We start from the raw sequence: 19366 nt of genomic DNA, 5'->3' as shown, positions 1-19366 counted from the left end.
TTGCTATATGAAATCTTTTTACTATCTGAAACATGAACAAGGGAATGTAGTAAAAAGCAGGAAAGGAGTTAAATGTGTGATGATTAAGGGAAGAATTGGTGCTTTTATGTCAAATCAACATGTACTGAAAATTACAAATACAAATGCTGCTTTTCTATTATTTGTTTACGTACAAGCGAAAACGTTTACGTCTTAGGAAATATTGTTTCTGTGCAGTGCTGCCAGATTGGGGGAAATTTCCCCATTTTGGGGAAATCTGGTGCTCTCTGGGGAAATTTTGGGGAAATGAGTTTTGAGGGGAATTCTTCGGGAAAAAAAATTTTTCTTGGGGAAAACCTGGCGAAAAATAAAACCCTCGGGGAAAAAAGAATTTTTTTCGTATTTAGATTCGAGTCAAGAAGTAGTAGTTACATTGCTTGTATCAAACAGCGTTGGTTCAGCTTTGCTTAGCTTTATTTAATTCGCACTTCGCATTATGTGGAATATTATGCTACGGAATTCGCATCTGCGTGAGTAACTAGTTGATACGGGAAACAGGTTGAAATAAGTGTGATGAAGAATGTTCTTGGATAAATATATACAAAAATCATAGTTTAAATGTACATACAGAAGCAGAGCAGTAAATGCAAGTAGAAAAAAAAAAACATTTGGCTATTTCTTATCTTTCAGTCAGGTACTTGTATTTATGACTAGAGGCACCCACACGGTTTTGCCCGTTGTTGAAAATTAAAATGTCTTTCGGTTCCCATGTATATTTACAAATAATGCATGATGAATTTCTCGCCAATTGGCTTGCCCACGTTACGGTTCCACGTTATGATAGCTTGGTAATTTACTCGTCCATCTTATGATAATTTAGCTCGGGAAAATGTTCTTAAAATTGGAATAGAAAAAGAACAAAATCGAATTTTCGAAAAATCGCTGAAAGGTGCACACCCCTATGCTACAAACTAATTCTTAGCCGAATTTCATGAAAATCGGCCGAACGGTCTAGCTATGCGCGTTATAGAGATCCTAACAGACAGAGAGATATCCAGACAAAGAGACTTTCAGCTTTATTATTAGTAAAAATAAAGAAAGATAAAGATCAAGAAGACAAAAAAAAAAGCGAAAATGGGGGGAAAAAAAGTTGGGGAATTTTATAAGAAAACTTGGCAATTTGGGGGAAAAATTTTTTTTCAAGAGACAAAAATATTAGAGGAAGTCGATTCATTTCATGAAAATATTAGTGGAAAAATAATTTTTGAATTTGGGGAATTTTGATGGAAAACATCGCTTTTTGGGCAAAAGTTGGAAGGGAAATGGGGAAAACTTGATTTGACCATCTGGCAACACTGTTTCTGGGTCATTCTCCCGAACATGATACAAATCATGTCAGAGGCTTTGGAATTAAAAAAAAAAAATAATTTTAATAATTACCATTAATTTTTTATTTTTTAAAATTGATTCTCCATTTAACTGTGTGTAAGCAGCAATTGTTTGTCCATTAGTCATCGTTAAAAATAATTACTAAAATATTTTGCTTTGGAACAAGGAAAATACTACGTGTTCCAGCTTCAAATCATTAGGCGTTAGAATGTGATTGAACGGGCACATTCAACTCGAACGGAATTCTATAGAATCTAATACGATCAATTGTACTTACCCGCAAGAGTAAATTTCTCGTTACGCTACTGGTAGATAGAATTTGATTGAATCGAACACAATTGAGTTGAATCAGGTCCTAAGAGAGTGCTGGATTTTCAACAACAGTATAAGTTTGTCAGTTAAAATATATCTTTTACATAAAAATCAAGTTTTAAAACATAAGGGGAAAAAACATTTTTCCCTGGGAAAAAAAAGTTTTGTATTATTATCCCTCATTTTCTGTGTCGCATTGTCTGTTTTGTAACAGACATTTCGAAAATAAAATAAGCAATTGCATTGAATCTGGTGATATTTTTAGGACTTAGTAGTTCAACTTCCGTGCTTACTTAGCTACTTAGAATTCCACAGTCGACAAACAAAGCGAGTCTAATTCTCTTTTCGCACAATTAATTTGAACAGTTGAATGTCCACTCTGTTAAGTAAAAGGATAAAAAGCTTTTTTTTTTCCTTGAAATTGCAGACAAAATATGTTATAGAACCAGTGTTTCATTTTATGCTTGTTCTGTAATCGCACTTTTTCTTTCTGATTTCCACGATTTTTATGAAAGCCTATTTGTCCAGTTTTGTTACACGACGGAGTGGTCAAAATATTCAAAACCCTTTCATAAATTTCTTATCTACACATCATTGACACTTTACCATAAACAAATATATGGGTAATCAATTTTAAAAAAATGATTGGTAGGTAGAAATTATTAAAACTGCTGAACAAAACTCTTGAACTATTTTCGTGGGAATGACCATTCTTCCCTAAACAGCTTTTTATCTTTTGAGACAAGATGGAAAGGTTGATTCGAAGGTGCATTTGTTAAAATTTAGACTATGTTAAAAAAAATTAATAATAAATAAATAAATGAATAAATATGGGGGGAAATGTTTCAGTACACTTTTGTCAGTTGAAAAGATTTTTTTTCTTTATAACGTCACACGTTTTTAAGCGTATTTTGTCGTTCGTTTTCATATCTGGAGAATTTGTTTTCAAAATTGAATCCCTGATCACGATGAGAGCAACGAGAATCAACAAAAATGATAACATTTAATACATCAGGAACCTCATAAATTTTCAGTGATATGTTGTCTATCGTTCTCTTAACTAAAAGACATAGAAGATTTTGTGTCCCCCCCCTTGAGTATTGTCTATTATTATCAGGTTGAAATCGTAAGCAAAAGCAGTCATATTATTCTAAAAAAGCAACAAGTCAGAATTATTCCACATTTTTATTATTATTTGCAATTTTTCTCACATCAGAAATGGTTAACTGTACAGTTAGTAATCTGCGTTTACATTGTAGGTATACATGCTTTCTCACAGGCGGGTGTGTGTACAGTACTTAGGTGCCCACTTAAGTACGGGCACATAAGTACTTAAAGTACTTTTAACAAAATATTTACCACACATAATTTTATTTAAAAAAAATTCCGAAAAATATTACATTTTCGCAAAGTTTTTCGAATTAACAGGATTAGCAGGGCTTAGCAGGATTAGCTAGAAAAAGGTTACGTAATGAAGCTGATGATTTCTATAATTGCAATTAGGGCCAAAAAGAATTGGAAAATAACAAATCCTTGGGCAATCTGCCGCGTTCGTATCATGTAGTTTACTTAACAGCGTTCAATTTTTCTTTTGAAATGCATTTCGTAATGTATGGTAATTTTTCAAGAACTCATTTATCTTTTGTCATCATTGAGAGACAAAGGACAAAAACAACGTTGTAGGAGTGCAAAAGTTACTAATGATTGCCTGCATGCGTATCGGAGTTACAAGGAACACTTTTTAAAGGCAAATGATGCGAGCTTATGAGTGGAAGAAAATCCAAAAGCTCTCATCTTCCACACTGAGCAAATTCTTGCTGTCTCCCGGTTTATCATAACTTAAAATTTCGCGACACTCCTTTTATTTACATGAAATGACACTTTACGTTGAGAGATGGTTTAGTTTTCAATTTTAATTTACTAATAAAGATGTGTCTCGCAGGTTACGTATGTTTCTTTTATCTGTTTAGGCGAAGCAAATCAACCCGAACTGCAGTGATTATCGAGACCAGCGAGCTTTGGATATAGCAGTAGGCCTCAGAGATCTCGATCTGGTTCTATTCCTTCTTCAGCAGTTGGATGTCAGTACTTTGCACTACTATTGCGCCATACTTCGAGCTGTTCTCGAAAATGAAGTTGCCATCCTCGAAATGCTTCTGGATCGGTAGGTGTTCCTTTACGACGCTTTTATAAAATTCTCGTCTGCGTTACATAGATGCCAACTTTAACGATTCGTTGGAGAGACTCCCTAATTTTTTTCCCTAAACTCCCTAATGAAGTAACTATCTCTCAAATTTTCCTCAAAGCAACTAAATTAATTAAAAAAAAGCATTTTTCAGTGATTATTATATCGGAAAAGATCCTACGGTAAAACTATCGCGATCGCAAAAACGAAACCTTGTCATACACGTGCATAATGTGTAACTGTTAAACAAAAGTATTTTTCAGAATCAAAACTTCAGGTTTTTTCTTTTTTCATTGTTACTTACTAGAAGTAACCATATACAATGGCCCAAATAAATTCCAAACATTTTACTCACAAACTGGAAATATAAAAATACCCTGGTTCACGGAGGTGATATAATAATAAAATCAATAATTACTGCTGTGAAATAAATTGTAAATATTTAATCAGCTTAGATACACAAGAAAACAAAAAATTAATCGTACGAAAATAATTTAACGCAAATTGTCAAAGTTCTTACGATACAGTTACTTCAATGTGTTTTTAGCTTGACTTTTTTCTCTTAGATCCTGGATAGGCTTGAGTATTCTAAGCGGAATTAATTTCTTCATGCTATGAAATAGATCTATATTTTAAAACAATTTTCCCACTAACACTAGCTGCGACGTTACGCTTATAAACGTAACGTTTGCCTTTTTTGATTTTTTTTTTTTAATTTAAGCAGCAATAACTGCACTGAAAAGTAATTTCCTTCTATCGGAGTAGCTATTTGACCAGGCAATAGTTAGTGCACTTTTTTTTTTCCTTGGTGAAGGTCTTTTTTTTCTCTCTCTCTCTCTCTCTTCTGTGAAGTTTTTGCCTGTATTTACCTAGCCAATATTTGCATTCTTAAGTTTTGTTTTCAATTATTTTATCTTTTTTTTTAAACATTGTGTATTCTTTCTCCTGTTCCCTTTATCTACTTTCAGTCTTGACTTTCTGTGAATCGTATTGTGTCCACTTGGACCAGGAGCAGCAGAAGTGGGGCAAGTGTTATCTTTCAGTATCAATTGCAACTTTTCATCCCACTTCTTAAAATAATATTTTTTGCTTTTTTCACTACATTTTTTCTGATTTTTCTTTCGTCTCGGTCACTCATTCTTTGTATTCCTCTACTTTTACCAACTTTTTTCCAATTTAAATGAAAATTAGTGCAGTATCCCAACAGAAGAACATTTCTTACCAATGGAAAAACACATTTTATAATCGTTTTCCTTTTAGAATAACATATAAGGGTATTCTGTGTCCTATTTATCAAATACAAAGCGTTTAGTAAAAAGAAAAAAAAAAAGCTTATCGTTTACTGAGGCGTGTTTATTCACTGTCTGGACTACTCTTCTGTTTTGTTAATTCATTTTTCGTATTTTTTTTTAGATTCAAACATTCATTTTTATTGCAATATAGTATTAAATATAAATATCTTTTTGAGCGTACAATATATCGTCACAAAATAATTTAAGTTAATGTTACATTTCCAGCAAATCCACGTGATAACTTTTTCTTGGTCACCTTTTCGGTTTTGATAGGTACACGTGGAGTTTATTTCTTGCGGGATTATTTTATTTCACTTTTCTTACGTTTCCTTTTCTTTTTATCATTAACATTCCCTTCTTTCGTTCATCTTGAAGGCGTGAAACATCCTTGACAAGCCGGATGTTTCATTTTCTTCCAAGGAATATTAATATGTTCACTGCATAACTACCTTAATCTGTGAAAGAGCTGTCTTAGTAGTCGAGAGAGAAGTGGTTTCAAACCTTTTATATATAACTGCGCCCCTATTTTTTTATACAGAAAGTATTCTTCCTCCTTCAACTTCCGTAATCCCCTTTCAACTTTTCGAGGAATTGGAGATCAGTTCTTTTGTAATTTTTATCATATAAAAGGTTTGCTCCAGCTGTCATTTTCCAACAAAAATTGAATCATCCATGCAATTAGGGAACCAGCAACAAATTAAGGAAACAAAAGCGTTTTTTTGATCATCTTTCATTGTCAAAAGCTGGAATAAGCTGTACATTTCAGAAATAAGTTCACTTATATTACTGTATGCGATAATTGTATAGATTTTCGCGAAAGTATCACTTATGTCCACGAAGACTTCGCATTTCTTTCAAAAATATTAATTTTGTTTGCATGTTTTTGGCTCATAACTATCACGGAGAGTTTTCCATGTTATGAGCCAAAACTTTCGGAAAGCTTGACAGCATATACAAGAAAACTAACCTAAAATTTTGATTTAAAAATCTTGAAAATTTGAAACGTTTCAAGCAACTTTTCTCTGCACATGCGCGAAAGATAACAATTTTTTTTTAATTCCTTTTACAAAAAAGGAAGTATTGTATTCGGGAAAAAATTTTCACTCAAAAATCGACCTTAATTTCAATTTTGCTCACCCCCGAATGAAAGTTGAGTTTTTTTTCGACCCGGCCACACGTGCATATATACCTAAGAACGTATAGACGGCCGAAATATCCATTTTGAAGATTCCCGAGTTAATATTACAACGAGTTTTCTCGTGACATCTGTATGTACGTATGTATGTGCGTATGTATTTCTCACATACATACGCACATACGTACATGTGCGTATACACTCATACATAACTCAAGAACGGTATGCCCTAGAAAGCTGAAATTTGGTACGTTGACTCCTCGTGGGGTCTAGCTGTGCACCTCCCTTTTTGGTTGCATTCGGGTGTTTCTAAAGGGATCTTTTGAACTTCTTTTTTGGGGAAATCATTGTTAGTTTCGATGCAAACTCAAGTGGTGTTATAATTTTGCGGACACTTGGCGATATATCGCCTATCTTTTAGTCGCCAAGTTTTGTCACCAACTTAGCGACAAATTTGGCGATTTTTTTTTTAAAATCTGGTTTCAATTTGGCCACTGTTGGTGATATTCAGAGAGTTAACTATTAAATCCATTAAAATTGCCAGTAATGGGGAAATAACATTAAATTGGTGTAAAAGGATGTCATGTGATGAACACATCTGCTCGTTAACTTTCATATAATGCAAAACCAAGGTAGACGTGGCAACTCATTAAATATATTAAAAATTTGAAACGATATATGCCACCTAATGAGTCGAATTTTAATTATTCTCGGATATTAGACGAATCGTAAGGGATCGTTCGCAAATTGGCAACATTTGCTTGCAATCATTCAGCGTTTCTTAGGTGTGATTCGGGATAACAACCGATTATTTGTGAATAATCTCTAATGATTCATCGCGCTTCCGGGCATCATTAAAATACAGTCCTTTATATCGCCGATATCTTTCTAATTTTTTAAGCGATTCAACAAGATTTTTTTTTTTATGAGTTACCACATCTACTTGGGTTTTAAACTACACTGGTGTAAGAAATTAAGAGAATTTTCAGATTTGGTCAATTATCTCCAGAACTACTGGACCGATTTTAATGAAATTTGGTACGTACATACATTGAAACAATACAAAACAAATAACCATCTAAAATTTAAAATACACAAGCATGATCATAAAAAACACTCGTTAGAGTCGGATGGTATGAAACAGGAATTGCAAAATTGAAAAAAAGGGGGGGGGGTTAGTAGGGGGTACGGTCCCTTCTAACAGACATATAGGCCTCGCAGTGTGACTCCATACTTGAAATAAATCAGTTCGTGGGATCCTTAAGCAATTATTACCACTCGTTCCTCAACGCAGTTTCTCAGGCTATGGATGGTCCCCGGAGGGGTGTTGCGAGTTGCTGTTGCCCTCCTGAGAGCTTTCCAGACGTTCTACAGGATTGGAGTCTAGAGATCTACTTGGCCAATCCATCGAGTGAATATCCTCCCCTTCCAGAAATTCGTCGACCAGAAGAGCTGTATGTGGTCTTGTGTTAACATCCATTAAAACTAACTCGGGGCTAACAGCGCCCCTTAAGACGGGATCTTAGGGCTCCAAGACCACATCCCTATCTCTCGCAACTGTCACACAGCTTCTTTCAAAGACATGGAGGGGTGTGCGGCCATCCAACATGATGTCATTCCAGACCGTCAAACCACCATTGCCAAAATGGTCGATTTCGCGGATATTGGAAGGCAAATAGAGAGTCGTTTCAGCCTAAACGACTATTCTTGTCCTACGTTAACATGGATAGATGCAGAAACCTGCCACCTACCCTCCAATATCGGCGAAATCGACCATTATGGCTTTGGTGGTTTGACGGTCTGGGCAGGCATCATGTTGGATGGCCGCACACCCCTCCATGTCTTTGAGAGAAGCTGTGTGACAGTTGCGATACATAGGGATGTGGTCTTGGAGCCCTAAGATCCCGTCTTGAGGGGCGCTGTTAGCCCCGAGTTAGTTTTAATGGATGTTAACACAAGACCACATACAGCTCTTCTAGTCGCCGAATTTCTGGAAGGGGAGGATATTCACTCGATGGATTGGCCAAGTAGATCTCTAGACTCCAATCCTATAGAACATGTGGGGAACGCTCTCAGGAGGGCAACTCGCAGCACCCCTCCGGGGACCATCCATAGCCTGAGGAACGAGTGGTAATAATTGCTTAAGGATCCCATGAACTGATTTATTTCAAGTATGGAGTCACACTGCGAGGCCTATATGTCTGTTAGAAGGGACCGTACCCCCTACTACCCCCCCCCTTTTTTAAAAATCTTGCAATTGCTGTTTCATACCATCCGTCTCTAACGAGTGTTATTTATGATCAAGCTTGTGTATTTTCAATTTTAGATGGTTATTTGTTTTGTATTGTTTCAATGTATGTACACACCAAATTTCATTAAAATCGGTCCAGTAGTTCTGGAGATAATTGACCAAATCTGAAAATTCTCTTAATTTCTTACACCAGTGTATGAAGGTTACAAATCATTCATTATCTTTCGCTCATGCGCGGTGAAAAATAAATTGCTTTAATCATTCATATTTCAATTAATTCTAAGTATTTTATTTCTTTTGTGCGCTGTCAAGTTTTCTGAAAGTTTTGGCTCATAACACGGAAAACTTTGCCTGTTATGAAATAGAAACATGCGAACAAAATTGATATTGTTGGATGTTGGCAGTAATGCTAAAATCCTCGTAAATCGTGAATATAAGTGATACTTTGACAAAAATCTATACAATTATTGTACATAGTAAATAAACTTTTTTTCTGGAAGTTACTGCGTATTCCTATTCTTTAGAATGAAGGGTGATCAATAAACCTTGCTGGTCCCCTAAATGCATGGGTTATTTAATTTGTGTTGGAAAGTGACAGCTAGAGCATACCTTTTATGTGACAAAAATTACCGAGCAATTGATCTCTTATTACTCAAGATATACGTAAAAATGTGAATTTTTGAAAGTGTCCCATTACTTTTGGTTTTCTAGTGTAAAAGAACTATGCTTTAACTTTTTTTTCTGGAAAAACAGACTCATAACGTCTCTATTTCAGTGTAACTATACTGCTACTGACGAGTTTAGTCAATGGTAGCGAAATGGAAACATAATTCATTAAATGAAAATTTAATTTTCATTTATTTTCTGAATATCCTCTTTAGATTAACCGAATTTTCGGATTAGCTAAACCTCTGGTTTATTTCAAAGCACATATTAATGAACTTAATTTTTTTTAGGGCAGAAGCCGATAACAATCTGCAGAACGAACTACGCGACTTTATGATAGGAGGGCCCGAGTGTAAGAAGTGTCTGCCCGACGTGGCGGTCACCAACTTGACACCGACCATGGCTGCTGCAGTAAGTGGAAATGTAGAAGTCACCCGGATTCTTCTCGAAAGAGGTTACTGCATCCAGAAACCTCACAGTGCTAAATGTAAGATATACATTGTTATTTCATATTGATAAAAATGTTTCCGTCTAATGTAATGCTCTTGATATTTTGATTGTTGAAGCACTCGCTTCCATGGAATTTTTGCTAAATGATATCAGTGGTAGCACTAAGAAACACTTCAAATCTCTGGGATTCCATGAAACTTTTTAATGCTTCTATGCAGTAACGTTACTTCAGAAGAAGTTCAATCGGTTACTAGAAACATTTCTGTCGTGGTTAGGTAAAGGGCAGTAACTACAATTTTTTTTTTTTTTTTTTGCATTTTTGCCACCTATTGTACGTAACCTTTATTGTACAAGCTCGCTTTTATTCGGTTTCCGCGGAAAAAAAGCTTGAAGTAGAGGTTTAATTCTAACATTTCCCTACTGTTGGTATGGAATCCAAAATCTGTTTCGTCAAATATCTCAAACTCATTTCTGCAGATACTGCCCTTTACCTGCCCACGGCAGATTTGTGGATCCCTTCTTCTTAGATAGTTTCTAGTATAGTACTGTAGTTTTTCTTTTTTTTTTTTTTTTTTTTTTTTACTGTGTGGAATGAGCTACAACAACCTATGAGCTTCAAAAATTCTTTTGTATTCTAACGAAGACTAAACTGATTCTAAAAAGTTTATATTAGACCTTTGGGAAACTGTCATTGCAGCAAACCTTTTCAAATTAATTTTGAAATCCAATGTAGGGTGAAGCTCCGACATGATTCTTTTTCGCTACTTCCTAAAAAATAAAAAAAAAAGTTACTGTCCTACTGACGGTGGTTTTTATGGATTCTATATACGAGGGATGTTAGAAATGTAGATCACACTTCACACCTTATTTTTTGTGTGAAAACCTCTGTTGGATATGAACCAAGCGTGCTCGCATGAGCTGACTTTGACCCTTTGTGCACGGTGAATTTTTTCCCGTTTATAAATAGCGTCAGTCCATGGTGAACAGAGATTGACTGAAGCAGTGTGTCGTGCCCTCGTCGGATTTTTTAATTCGAAGCAAAATGATGAAAATGTTAGAGCAGCACTACTGCATCAAATTTGAACAGAAACTACGCGACAGCCAGGTGAAAAACACCCAATAGATGTAGACTGTTTTCGGTGACTATTTTCTAGCACATTTCTCGCACTTGATTGAGACATTTTTGGCAAAAAAAAATATTCACAAAAGCAGTCTCCTTACTCTCCTGATATGGTTTCCCGTGACTTCTTGCTGTTCCCCAAGCTCATGCAGCAATTGAATGGCACGAGATTCCAGACAAGAGAGAACATTACGGCTGCAATGACAACCGATCTAAACTTCATTCTGAAATAGGCCTTCTTGGAATTCTTCCAACTGTGCAGCATCGGTGTGGCATGCAGAGAGTCTCAAGGAGACTACTTTGAGCCCTTTTTTACATTTAAACGTCCCCTAATCAACATTTTGTGTCAATAATCTGAATAAATGTCTTAAATCGCTGTCAATTATCACCTTACTTTCGTTGGATGCAAGGATAGGCGAATTATTAGGAGTGCTTCCCCCCCCCCCCCCCAAGACTCTACATGCCTCATGTTATTCTTAGCAATAAAAACGAAAAATATTTGAGCTGTTTCGGTTAGTAGTAATATGACTTGTACTCTGAGAGTGGTCGTGATGCAAAATGATGCGAAGGGATAATATGAAAAGGGAAATATTGATTTCAAAAGCTCCGGGTGGCTTTAAGCTTCTTGCATCTGGATCAAAGTACATGCGGCCTCTTTTTATCTGGTGTGGAGAATGTTGCATAAGATATTTTTACAACTAACTACCACGTTTTTACTTCCAAATATAATATTCAAGTTGTTTTGTGGATTTGATCATTAAAATACACCCGACGGTCATAATTGGACATGTAGATAACCAGGCAAAAGTCCATTTCTCCACAAAATGCGTTTAAGATGTGATTGAAGCTCTCTAGTAGTATATGTAATTGCATTTTCAAATTTCAGGTAAGTGCCGTGAGGCTTGCGCCTCTCGAAACAACACCGGCGAAACTCTCACTGAATCCATGAACCGCGTGAATGCCTATCGAGCCCTGGCCAGCCCCACGTACTTAATTCTAACCGCAGAAGATCCCATCTTGGCTGCCTTTCAGCTCAGCCAGGAGCTGGACAATTTGTCTCTAGAACTGGCAGAAAACCAGGTGAGTTCGGTATTTAACGCTTAACTATTTGATAGTCATATTCAGTAAATTACATCAAATCTTCGAGTTGAACCGAACCATTGCTTCGGTCACTCGTCTGGTCTGCTAATTCTATATTAGCTACCAGTTTGTTTCGCACTCTTGGCTTCCTTAAGAGGTTTTCCATCTCCAGCTCAGTCACTTTCCTATGCCGGGCTGATGAGTGCTAATAAGCACGAAACTGCAGTCCTCTGCTGGAAATGACTGAGTTGGCGGTGTATTTCACGTATTTGACAGTCACTCAGTGCGTTCTTTCTTCACTAACAGTCGGACACTTTGACGTTTTCTTTCTCTACTATAAGCAACCAGATGGTGACATATTACGATATTTTCTGCTCTGTTATTGGTAATCGGTCGCCGACGCATTAATGTATTGTCCGTTTTTCACAAGAAGGCACTTGACTCCTCTCTCGTCACATGGTATCCGATGATTCTATTTCGCTGTTTTCGGCTGAAGGTATATTCGGATCATATAGCATTTTGTTGTAAAAGCAGCGGTTTTTAATGTAAGAATAACTAAAATGACAACAGACAAGTGAAGCAAGTGATGTAAAGGACACTAAGACATTTTTGCACATTAAAATGCACGCCCAAGTTAGGCTGTCTGGTTGTCTCTTTCAGAAGCGCGTGGATAGCGTATCGATCACCCCCGCGTAAAATGGAACTCTGCGTTCAAGGGGGCGTGACGAAGTGCCTTCTCGTGAAAAACGGACACTATTTTGTCTCGACTAATGGTAACCGGCCGACGACTCATTATTGCATTTTCCTTCTGCAACCAATAACCTGCTTGCGACAAGTTTTCTTTCTCGACTATCAGTAACCGGCCCGGTTTCATATTAATGTGTTTGTTCTCTATTATTGGTAACATGTCGTTCCCATATTAATATGCTCTTATTCCGCTATCAGTAACAGGTCGGTGACAATGTGTTTTCCACATTGTATAAATAAAAGCAATATAAAATTACTAAAATTATTAGTAACGTTCAGCGTTGGGTGCGATGCCGTGTGTGTTACTCATGAAAAGCAGTGTTAGTGTTCATGTGCAATTCATGTTGTGTACTCGCCTACCGAGGGACTTGTTCTAAACTTGATTTTACTAATATTTGCAAGCAAGTTTGCTTAAAAATAAATTTATCTTTCACATAATTAATGAATTAAAATAATTTTTCTTGGTAATACGATATATTTTGTAACTGGTTTCCTCACATTCCCAGAAAATAGTGTATAAAAATGCTTTTACGAGAAATGCATTTGTTTTCCCAAAAAGACTAGTTTCTTTGTTCATAACTTTGCAGATCGAAGAGTTAAACTTTGCTGCATCAATATTAGCGCTTAACGAAAGTTTTTTCTCTAATATATTTTTTAATTTTCTTTTCAGAAAGAGTATCGTGAGCTTTCCAATCAGTGTCGCCGATTTGCCGCTGATATGCTTCATCAGTGTAGAAACACTGAAGAAGTTCAAACAGTTCTTATTCAGAAGAGAGGATTCACAGATCCCAGACCTCATCAATTTAGCCGACTGCACCTTGCCGTAGAACTGCAACAGAAAGAGGTTGGCCTCTACAATCATTTACTTTACATTTCATTAATAGAGAGTTAATTTTAATATAAATTCTCAATTAAATTAAAACCGATTTCATAATTTTTGTGCATAATTTTAAACAATTTAAACTTAATGGCGTGAGTAGTCAACGAAAATCAGACTGGTCGCTCTGATTTTCGTTGTTTTATTGAACGCTTTTTGCTACTATTTTTTAAAACTAATACAGGCATTTTATCGCACTCGAGAGCGAGTAATAATGGCACAGAAAGTACAAGTCAAAATGTTATTAACATCAAAACGAGAAGGAGCCCCCCCCCCCCCTTCGGGCACCGGTGAGAATAGAACCTCCGACTTGCAGCATACGAAGCAGGTGCTTCTACTACTTGGCCACTGTGGCCTAATTTTTTGTTATTGAGCGGCTACTTAAGCTGACTCTTACAGAACTTTGATTAAAGCGGTTCACTCTTGATTGTTTAAAAATGCCACGTGGTTAACCGGCTTTGTAATACGGTTGATCTAGGGGCAACTGGCTCTGGGATAACTGATTAACTTGTTGAAACGAAGCTATAGATCTGTCTTTCCTTGAGGTATGGACATGGCATCAGGGCCGCCGAGAGGCAAGGCAGACTCCTTGTCAGCATGGTCACCGGCTCCCCATCCCGTAAAACTTGTATTATTCTAATGCCGAGCCGGGTCCTTCGAAGGGCCGGTCCCCTAGTCTCCGACTAAACCAATGTGGCCTCTCGTATGCCCTTATGCTCGTTAATCTCCTCCAAAGCGTGTTCAAAATTTCACCTCAACATCAAACTTTTCTATCCATTCCTCCTTTCATTTTTTTTTTTTTTTTTTGCATTGACTGTTTCACTAAGCTAATCGATTGCATTCTAACTTTTCTCTAAAAACTTAAGTCTTCCTTTGGTATTTTAAATAGCTATGCCGTTATCTATATACATATGAACTTATTCATATACATCTATTTCTGCTACGGCACGCGTCGAACTTAATCCACTTTCATTGGAACCTGGAATTATTCTACTAAGGTCAAGTATTCTGTCGCGCCACTTTCGCTCGAAGCAGATAAAGGAATTATTGGCAAGATGCCTGCAGCAGCGTTCCGGGGTTTTTGAAGAGCATGAAACGTAGCTGAGAATTGAAGTTTTAATAAATATGTCTGCTAATTAAAATCGTACATAAGTAAGATTGGGCTTCCCCGAAAAATTGCGAATCTATTGGTACCTAGATCGAGTCTCAGCTTGCTTTTGTTCTCAAAGAGTTACAATGGCATACATACATAGATACGGTCGGATTTTATTGTAGTAGGCAACTAGCAATACTAGCATTCCCTTTGAGTGAAAGCAACTACTGTTGCCAGGTCGCTCTCAGTGGTGCCAGTCTCATTATTTTTTTGGCTCCTTTTGTTCTGCGTATAACTCCTGTTTATTCTGTCATTGGAGAAAGTGATCCTCAGAGCTGTGGCTCCCCTCTTTATATCCACGGCACAAACAATGGCATTGCTCTTTGGGATTAAGGATTTAAGATATGTACTCTTATTCAGTCAGTTGCCGAGTAAGAACCGAGTCATTATTTTGATCACTCGTCTGGTCAGTGCTAATTCTGTATTAGCTACCAGTTTGTTTGGCACTCTTGGCTTCCTTAAGAGGTTTTCCACCTCCAGCTCAGTCCCTCCTATGCCGGGTTAATGAGTGCTAATAAGCACGAAACTGCAGTCCTCGGTTGGAATTGACTGAGTTGGCGGTGTATTTCATGTACTCTTACCCCTCCAGAACTCGCGTCGTGAGGAAAATATTACGTCAGGAAGAAATGAAATTTATTTTTTATTTTATATCATCAAATATTTTATTTGTTTCATCAAATGCTATTATTTTGTATAACAATTGGTGAAGCAGAATAAAATAAACAATAAATGAAATATTTTTAACTAAAAAATATGAAACATTTTGTTAGATACGTGCTCTGGAGCGTTAATGAGCAAAATGAAACTTTCTCGAATACTTAAAATATACATTTCTCTTCCTTAGTTCGTGACACATGCCAGCTGTCAACAAGTCCTGCGTTCCATGTGGGTCGATAGTCTAGGTTCTTGGTACAGTTGGCCTCTGCGGTGGCGAGCTCTTCATGTACTGAAGCATGTTCTGTTTACGCCATTCATATCCGTCGCGTTTATCATCATTCCAAAATCACAAATCATTAGACCGCTTCGCGTGCCTCTCAACAGATTCATCTATTCGGCAACTTCATACTTATTTTTCCTGTGTTTGCTGATGGTTACGCTGCTCAATGACCGAAGGTACGGATTTTCTTCTTTTAAACGATTGTTATGTTACTTTCTATGAGAAATATTTCTTACTATGAAGGAGTGTGTGCTTAACGAAAACCTAGGCATGCTCGGTATAATAATAAACAAAATTAAAAAATGCTCAATTATTTGAAATGGTGTTATCTGGCCAGCGAATGAACACACCCTAGTAAATGAACAGTTTGTAAGTTTTTTTAAACAGTAAGGTTTTAAATGTGTTTTCTTGAATGAACTTCCAACGTTAACATCCTCCTATAAAATTCCAAAAGGAAAACGTCTTGAGCGTGGGCCAGATACGTTCCTTTACTGGATTGCTACTCCAGTTTTCATTTAAACTACCTCAAAAAGAAACAAAAAAAAAAAAAAAAAAAAAAAGTAAGAACCATAAAAATTCTCCCAGTTTTTTAAATAAACTCTCAAATGAATCTGCATATTGTTAATGTCATATACCAAGTGCTACAGATTAGCTGCTACGCTGTAAAAATGCGCTTTCAGAAAGTAGGTATCTATGTGAGGCGATCGATTGTGCATTGTGTGTGCTAAAGCCCTGGTGCGTAATTTAAGTAGCGACTAACCCGCCATCTTGGGGCTAAACGCCGCTTTCTTCCTATGTCTGCCATGGTAAAGTAGCGTGTTTTGCTTCTTTATTGTGGTTTCTTACTAACTCCATGTTAATCTACAATCAAGAAACTAAACACGCTACTTCATCGTAGCAGGCAGAGGAAGAAATCGGCGTTTAGCCCCAAGATGGCGGACGTGTTGCTACTTCAGATAGGATCTAGGGCTTTAGTGTGGGCCTCCCTTAACCAACAACGGAGAATGCTTTATGTTGGTTCTTGGGCTAGCGGACGCTTATCCTGGACCAGATAACGATGAGTGCCTGTTCTTTTACCAGAAGAGTTCAGTTCACTCAGAAGCTCTATTCAGGATGTCTGATGAGCTGGGAAAAATACCCAACAAGACGCAATCATTCCAGTATTGTTGAAAGACACAGTTACAGAAGTGGTGGAATCATCGCGGTTATTTCTCTCGGTGGCTATACTGACCTGCATGCGTTCCATGGAGGCACTCTGACTGGTCTGAGATGTAAGAACGAGATCTTCTATTGAGGATTATCGATTCTTGTCGATCCATTTTATTGATCGAGATTGATACATCCATCGATCGAGTTCTATACAGTGAGAAGGAATAAAAGATGAAGAGAATGAAGTTTTGAATTCCAGAAGCGTGGATGTCACGTGGTATATTTGAAAGAATTGAAAGAAATCAGGTTTTGTCCACTATTTTTACGTAAAACGTGTCCCCTATTCGTCAAAGTTGAACCATGTGACTTGAGATCTTTGCCTCAGCATTTCCTTAGTCAATGATTGGTCTTGCTCCTTCCAGTTACTAATTCCTGTTCTGAGGATCTATGCAAGTGTGCATCTCTCGCTGCTGTTTGTAATGAATTATTTGGTTGTAATGCGAGACACTACCTAGCTGTTTTTGTTGATTACCACGTTGAAGATCAAGGCTTATAACGAATGAAATAAGTGAGCTCTGATTTTGAGGGTCTTGGTTTAGAGGAAGTAAAATTGTAAGCTTTATCGTCAGACCGGAATCAGTTAAAGCATATTTGGGGCCATCTGCGCAGAAACCTTTTTGGTTTAAAACTTCCAAGGTTTTTATGCAAGCTGAAACACAAGTTGCTTCGTGTCTGGTATTTGCTGCGCATGTCGATGCAAACCATCTTAATTAGCTGTCGCGAAAAGTCGATATTTCCAATAGAATTCAGTTGGAGGTGGACCTTTATTAAAACCCTCTTTTTTCAGTACTTCAACGGCCTTTTCCCACAGAAACCTGGTGTCGTACTCCTTCTTTCAAGAACGATTTTTTATTCCAACAGTGTTCTCCTTTTTGTTTTGCTTAAAATCATAATTGCGTTATACTTAGTTCTGTTACATGCGGGAATTCTGTAAAAAAGCAGCTTAGTGCAAATTTCTTTTAGATTTCTTGCCTCAAGATTCATTTATTTTAGACATAAAGACGGATGTTTTAGTGGCCAGTCTATTTTTAAAGTTTAAAGAACCACTTGTTTACACATTTATTATAGTCTCAAATAAATAAATAAATAAATAATTAAAATAAAAAAAAAATCTAGACTTATTTAAGAAATACTTTTTGATCACAAAAAGATCTAAGATGTCCAATTTTGAAGAATACATGTCAAAAACGTAAGGGAGTCTCAAATTCAGTATATTCTATACCGAGCATGTCTTGCTGTCTTTATAAATTAAAGTCGGCAATTAATAAACTGTTTTGTTTTGAATTGATTTATATTTTTCATTATCTTCTTGTTTAACAAACCAGTAAAACAAAACTAAAACATGTGGCATTGACTTTGTTTTTGTTTGTAATGAGTTATTTGGTTTTTCTTTCGAGAGTTTCATATTTTCATGCTAGAAATGTGAAGGAATAATTTGTTAGTGACGGTTTCCTACTACTTTGCATGTTCACGCTGTCTTGTATTCTCTTCCTTAGGCACGATGTACGTTCCCCAGTCTCATGGACCGAAGGTGCTGTATGCTTGTGTGTACTGGGCCATTCATGGGACATCATCACTAACATGATCTCAGTTGGTGTTTCTCACTATTTCCGTTCGTGGTGGTCTGTCTACGATACAATTTTGTTTTCCCTCTTTCTCATAACGGAAATCATGTGGTTTAGCGTTTTTATCTTGAACTTTTTTCATCCAACAATCACGAACTCAAGCCGCGATTGTTGGGAGTGGTATCATCCCATCCTCCTAGGAGAAGGGATCTATGCAACTGCATCTATCATGGCTTTCTGTCGACTGATGATCTGGTTTCAAGTCAACTCTCGGTTAGGCCCTTTAGGAACATCTGTTAAAGAAATGATTGGTAAGAGACCAATTCCTTTGATGTGGTTACAGTAAACAATTTTTGGGAAGGTTAAATTGCTTGTATTTGTATGGATTATGATGCTGAGAATTAGTTATTCTGCGCCTAATTACAGCCAGGAAATTAAACACGTGCTTGGATCCAGTATAAAAAGTTCAAAGGGTTAATAAATAGTATTTGAATCTATGAGTGCGAAAATCGGGTGAGTGAGCCGCTGTAAAAAAGGATCCAGGGGTAAAAGCATAAGAAAAAGCATTAAAATCATCAATTGCCACCCGCCGCAGTTGGTTAGACGGTGAGGGCGAAGCGAGACAAACAGTAAAAACTCAATACAACAGTAATAAAAATTTGAATTGTAAATTCAAAAAATTTTTTCCGATATTGACTGAACAAATAAATACATGGTAAATGACTTTTTTTTTTTTTGTTATCAAAAGGGAGAAATTTTATATCTACCGCTATCGGTAAAGCCTAAAAACAGTTGAAGAATTTTACTGTTCACATTTGAGCAAAAATGACAACAAATCAAATGTCAAATTTAAAATTGATTGGAGTATTTTTTTCTCAGCTTTCCAATGAAACTAACATCGGTACGATAATTATTTCGAATAGAAAGATATATTTTTAAGTCTTAAAATTCAATTTCGAATACAAAAATGAACTAGACATCTTTTTTTTTTTTTTTTTCGAAAGTTACTCAGCAATAAC

The 19366-nt window shown here is 36.6% G+C and overlaps 1 protein-coding gene across 1 annotated transcript in view; it reads left to right on the top strand.

The window, feature by feature from the left end:
* The window catches only part of LOC129219137 (short transient receptor potential channel 4-like), a 60340-nt gene that overhangs the window by 23029 nt on the left and 17945 nt on the right, over positions 1–19366 (top strand). Inside the window, exons 2-7 of the mRNA XM_054853456.1 lie at positions 3651–3844; positions 9500–9696; positions 11666–11859; positions 13277–13450; positions 15481–15749; positions 18279–18658. Of these exons, the coding sequence (XP_054709431.1) occupies positions 3651–3844; positions 9500–9696; positions 11666–11859; positions 13277–13450; positions 15481–15749; positions 18279–18658 (1408 nt within the window). The remainder of the gene's footprint in view (positions 1–3650; positions 3845–9499; positions 9697–11665; positions 11860–13276; positions 13451–15480; positions 15750–18278; positions 18659–19366) is intronic.

Source organism: Uloborus diversus, chromosome 3, assembly GCF_026930045.1.
Source record: "Uloborus diversus isolate 005 chromosome 3, Udiv.v.3.1, whole genome shotgun sequence".
In the NCBI taxonomy this organism is placed as follows: Eukaryota; Metazoa; Arthropoda; class Arachnida; order Araneae; family Uloboridae; genus Uloborus; species Uloborus diversus.
Note: the sequence above shows the minus strand (reverse complement) of the source record. Positions and strands in the feature narration are given on the sequence as shown.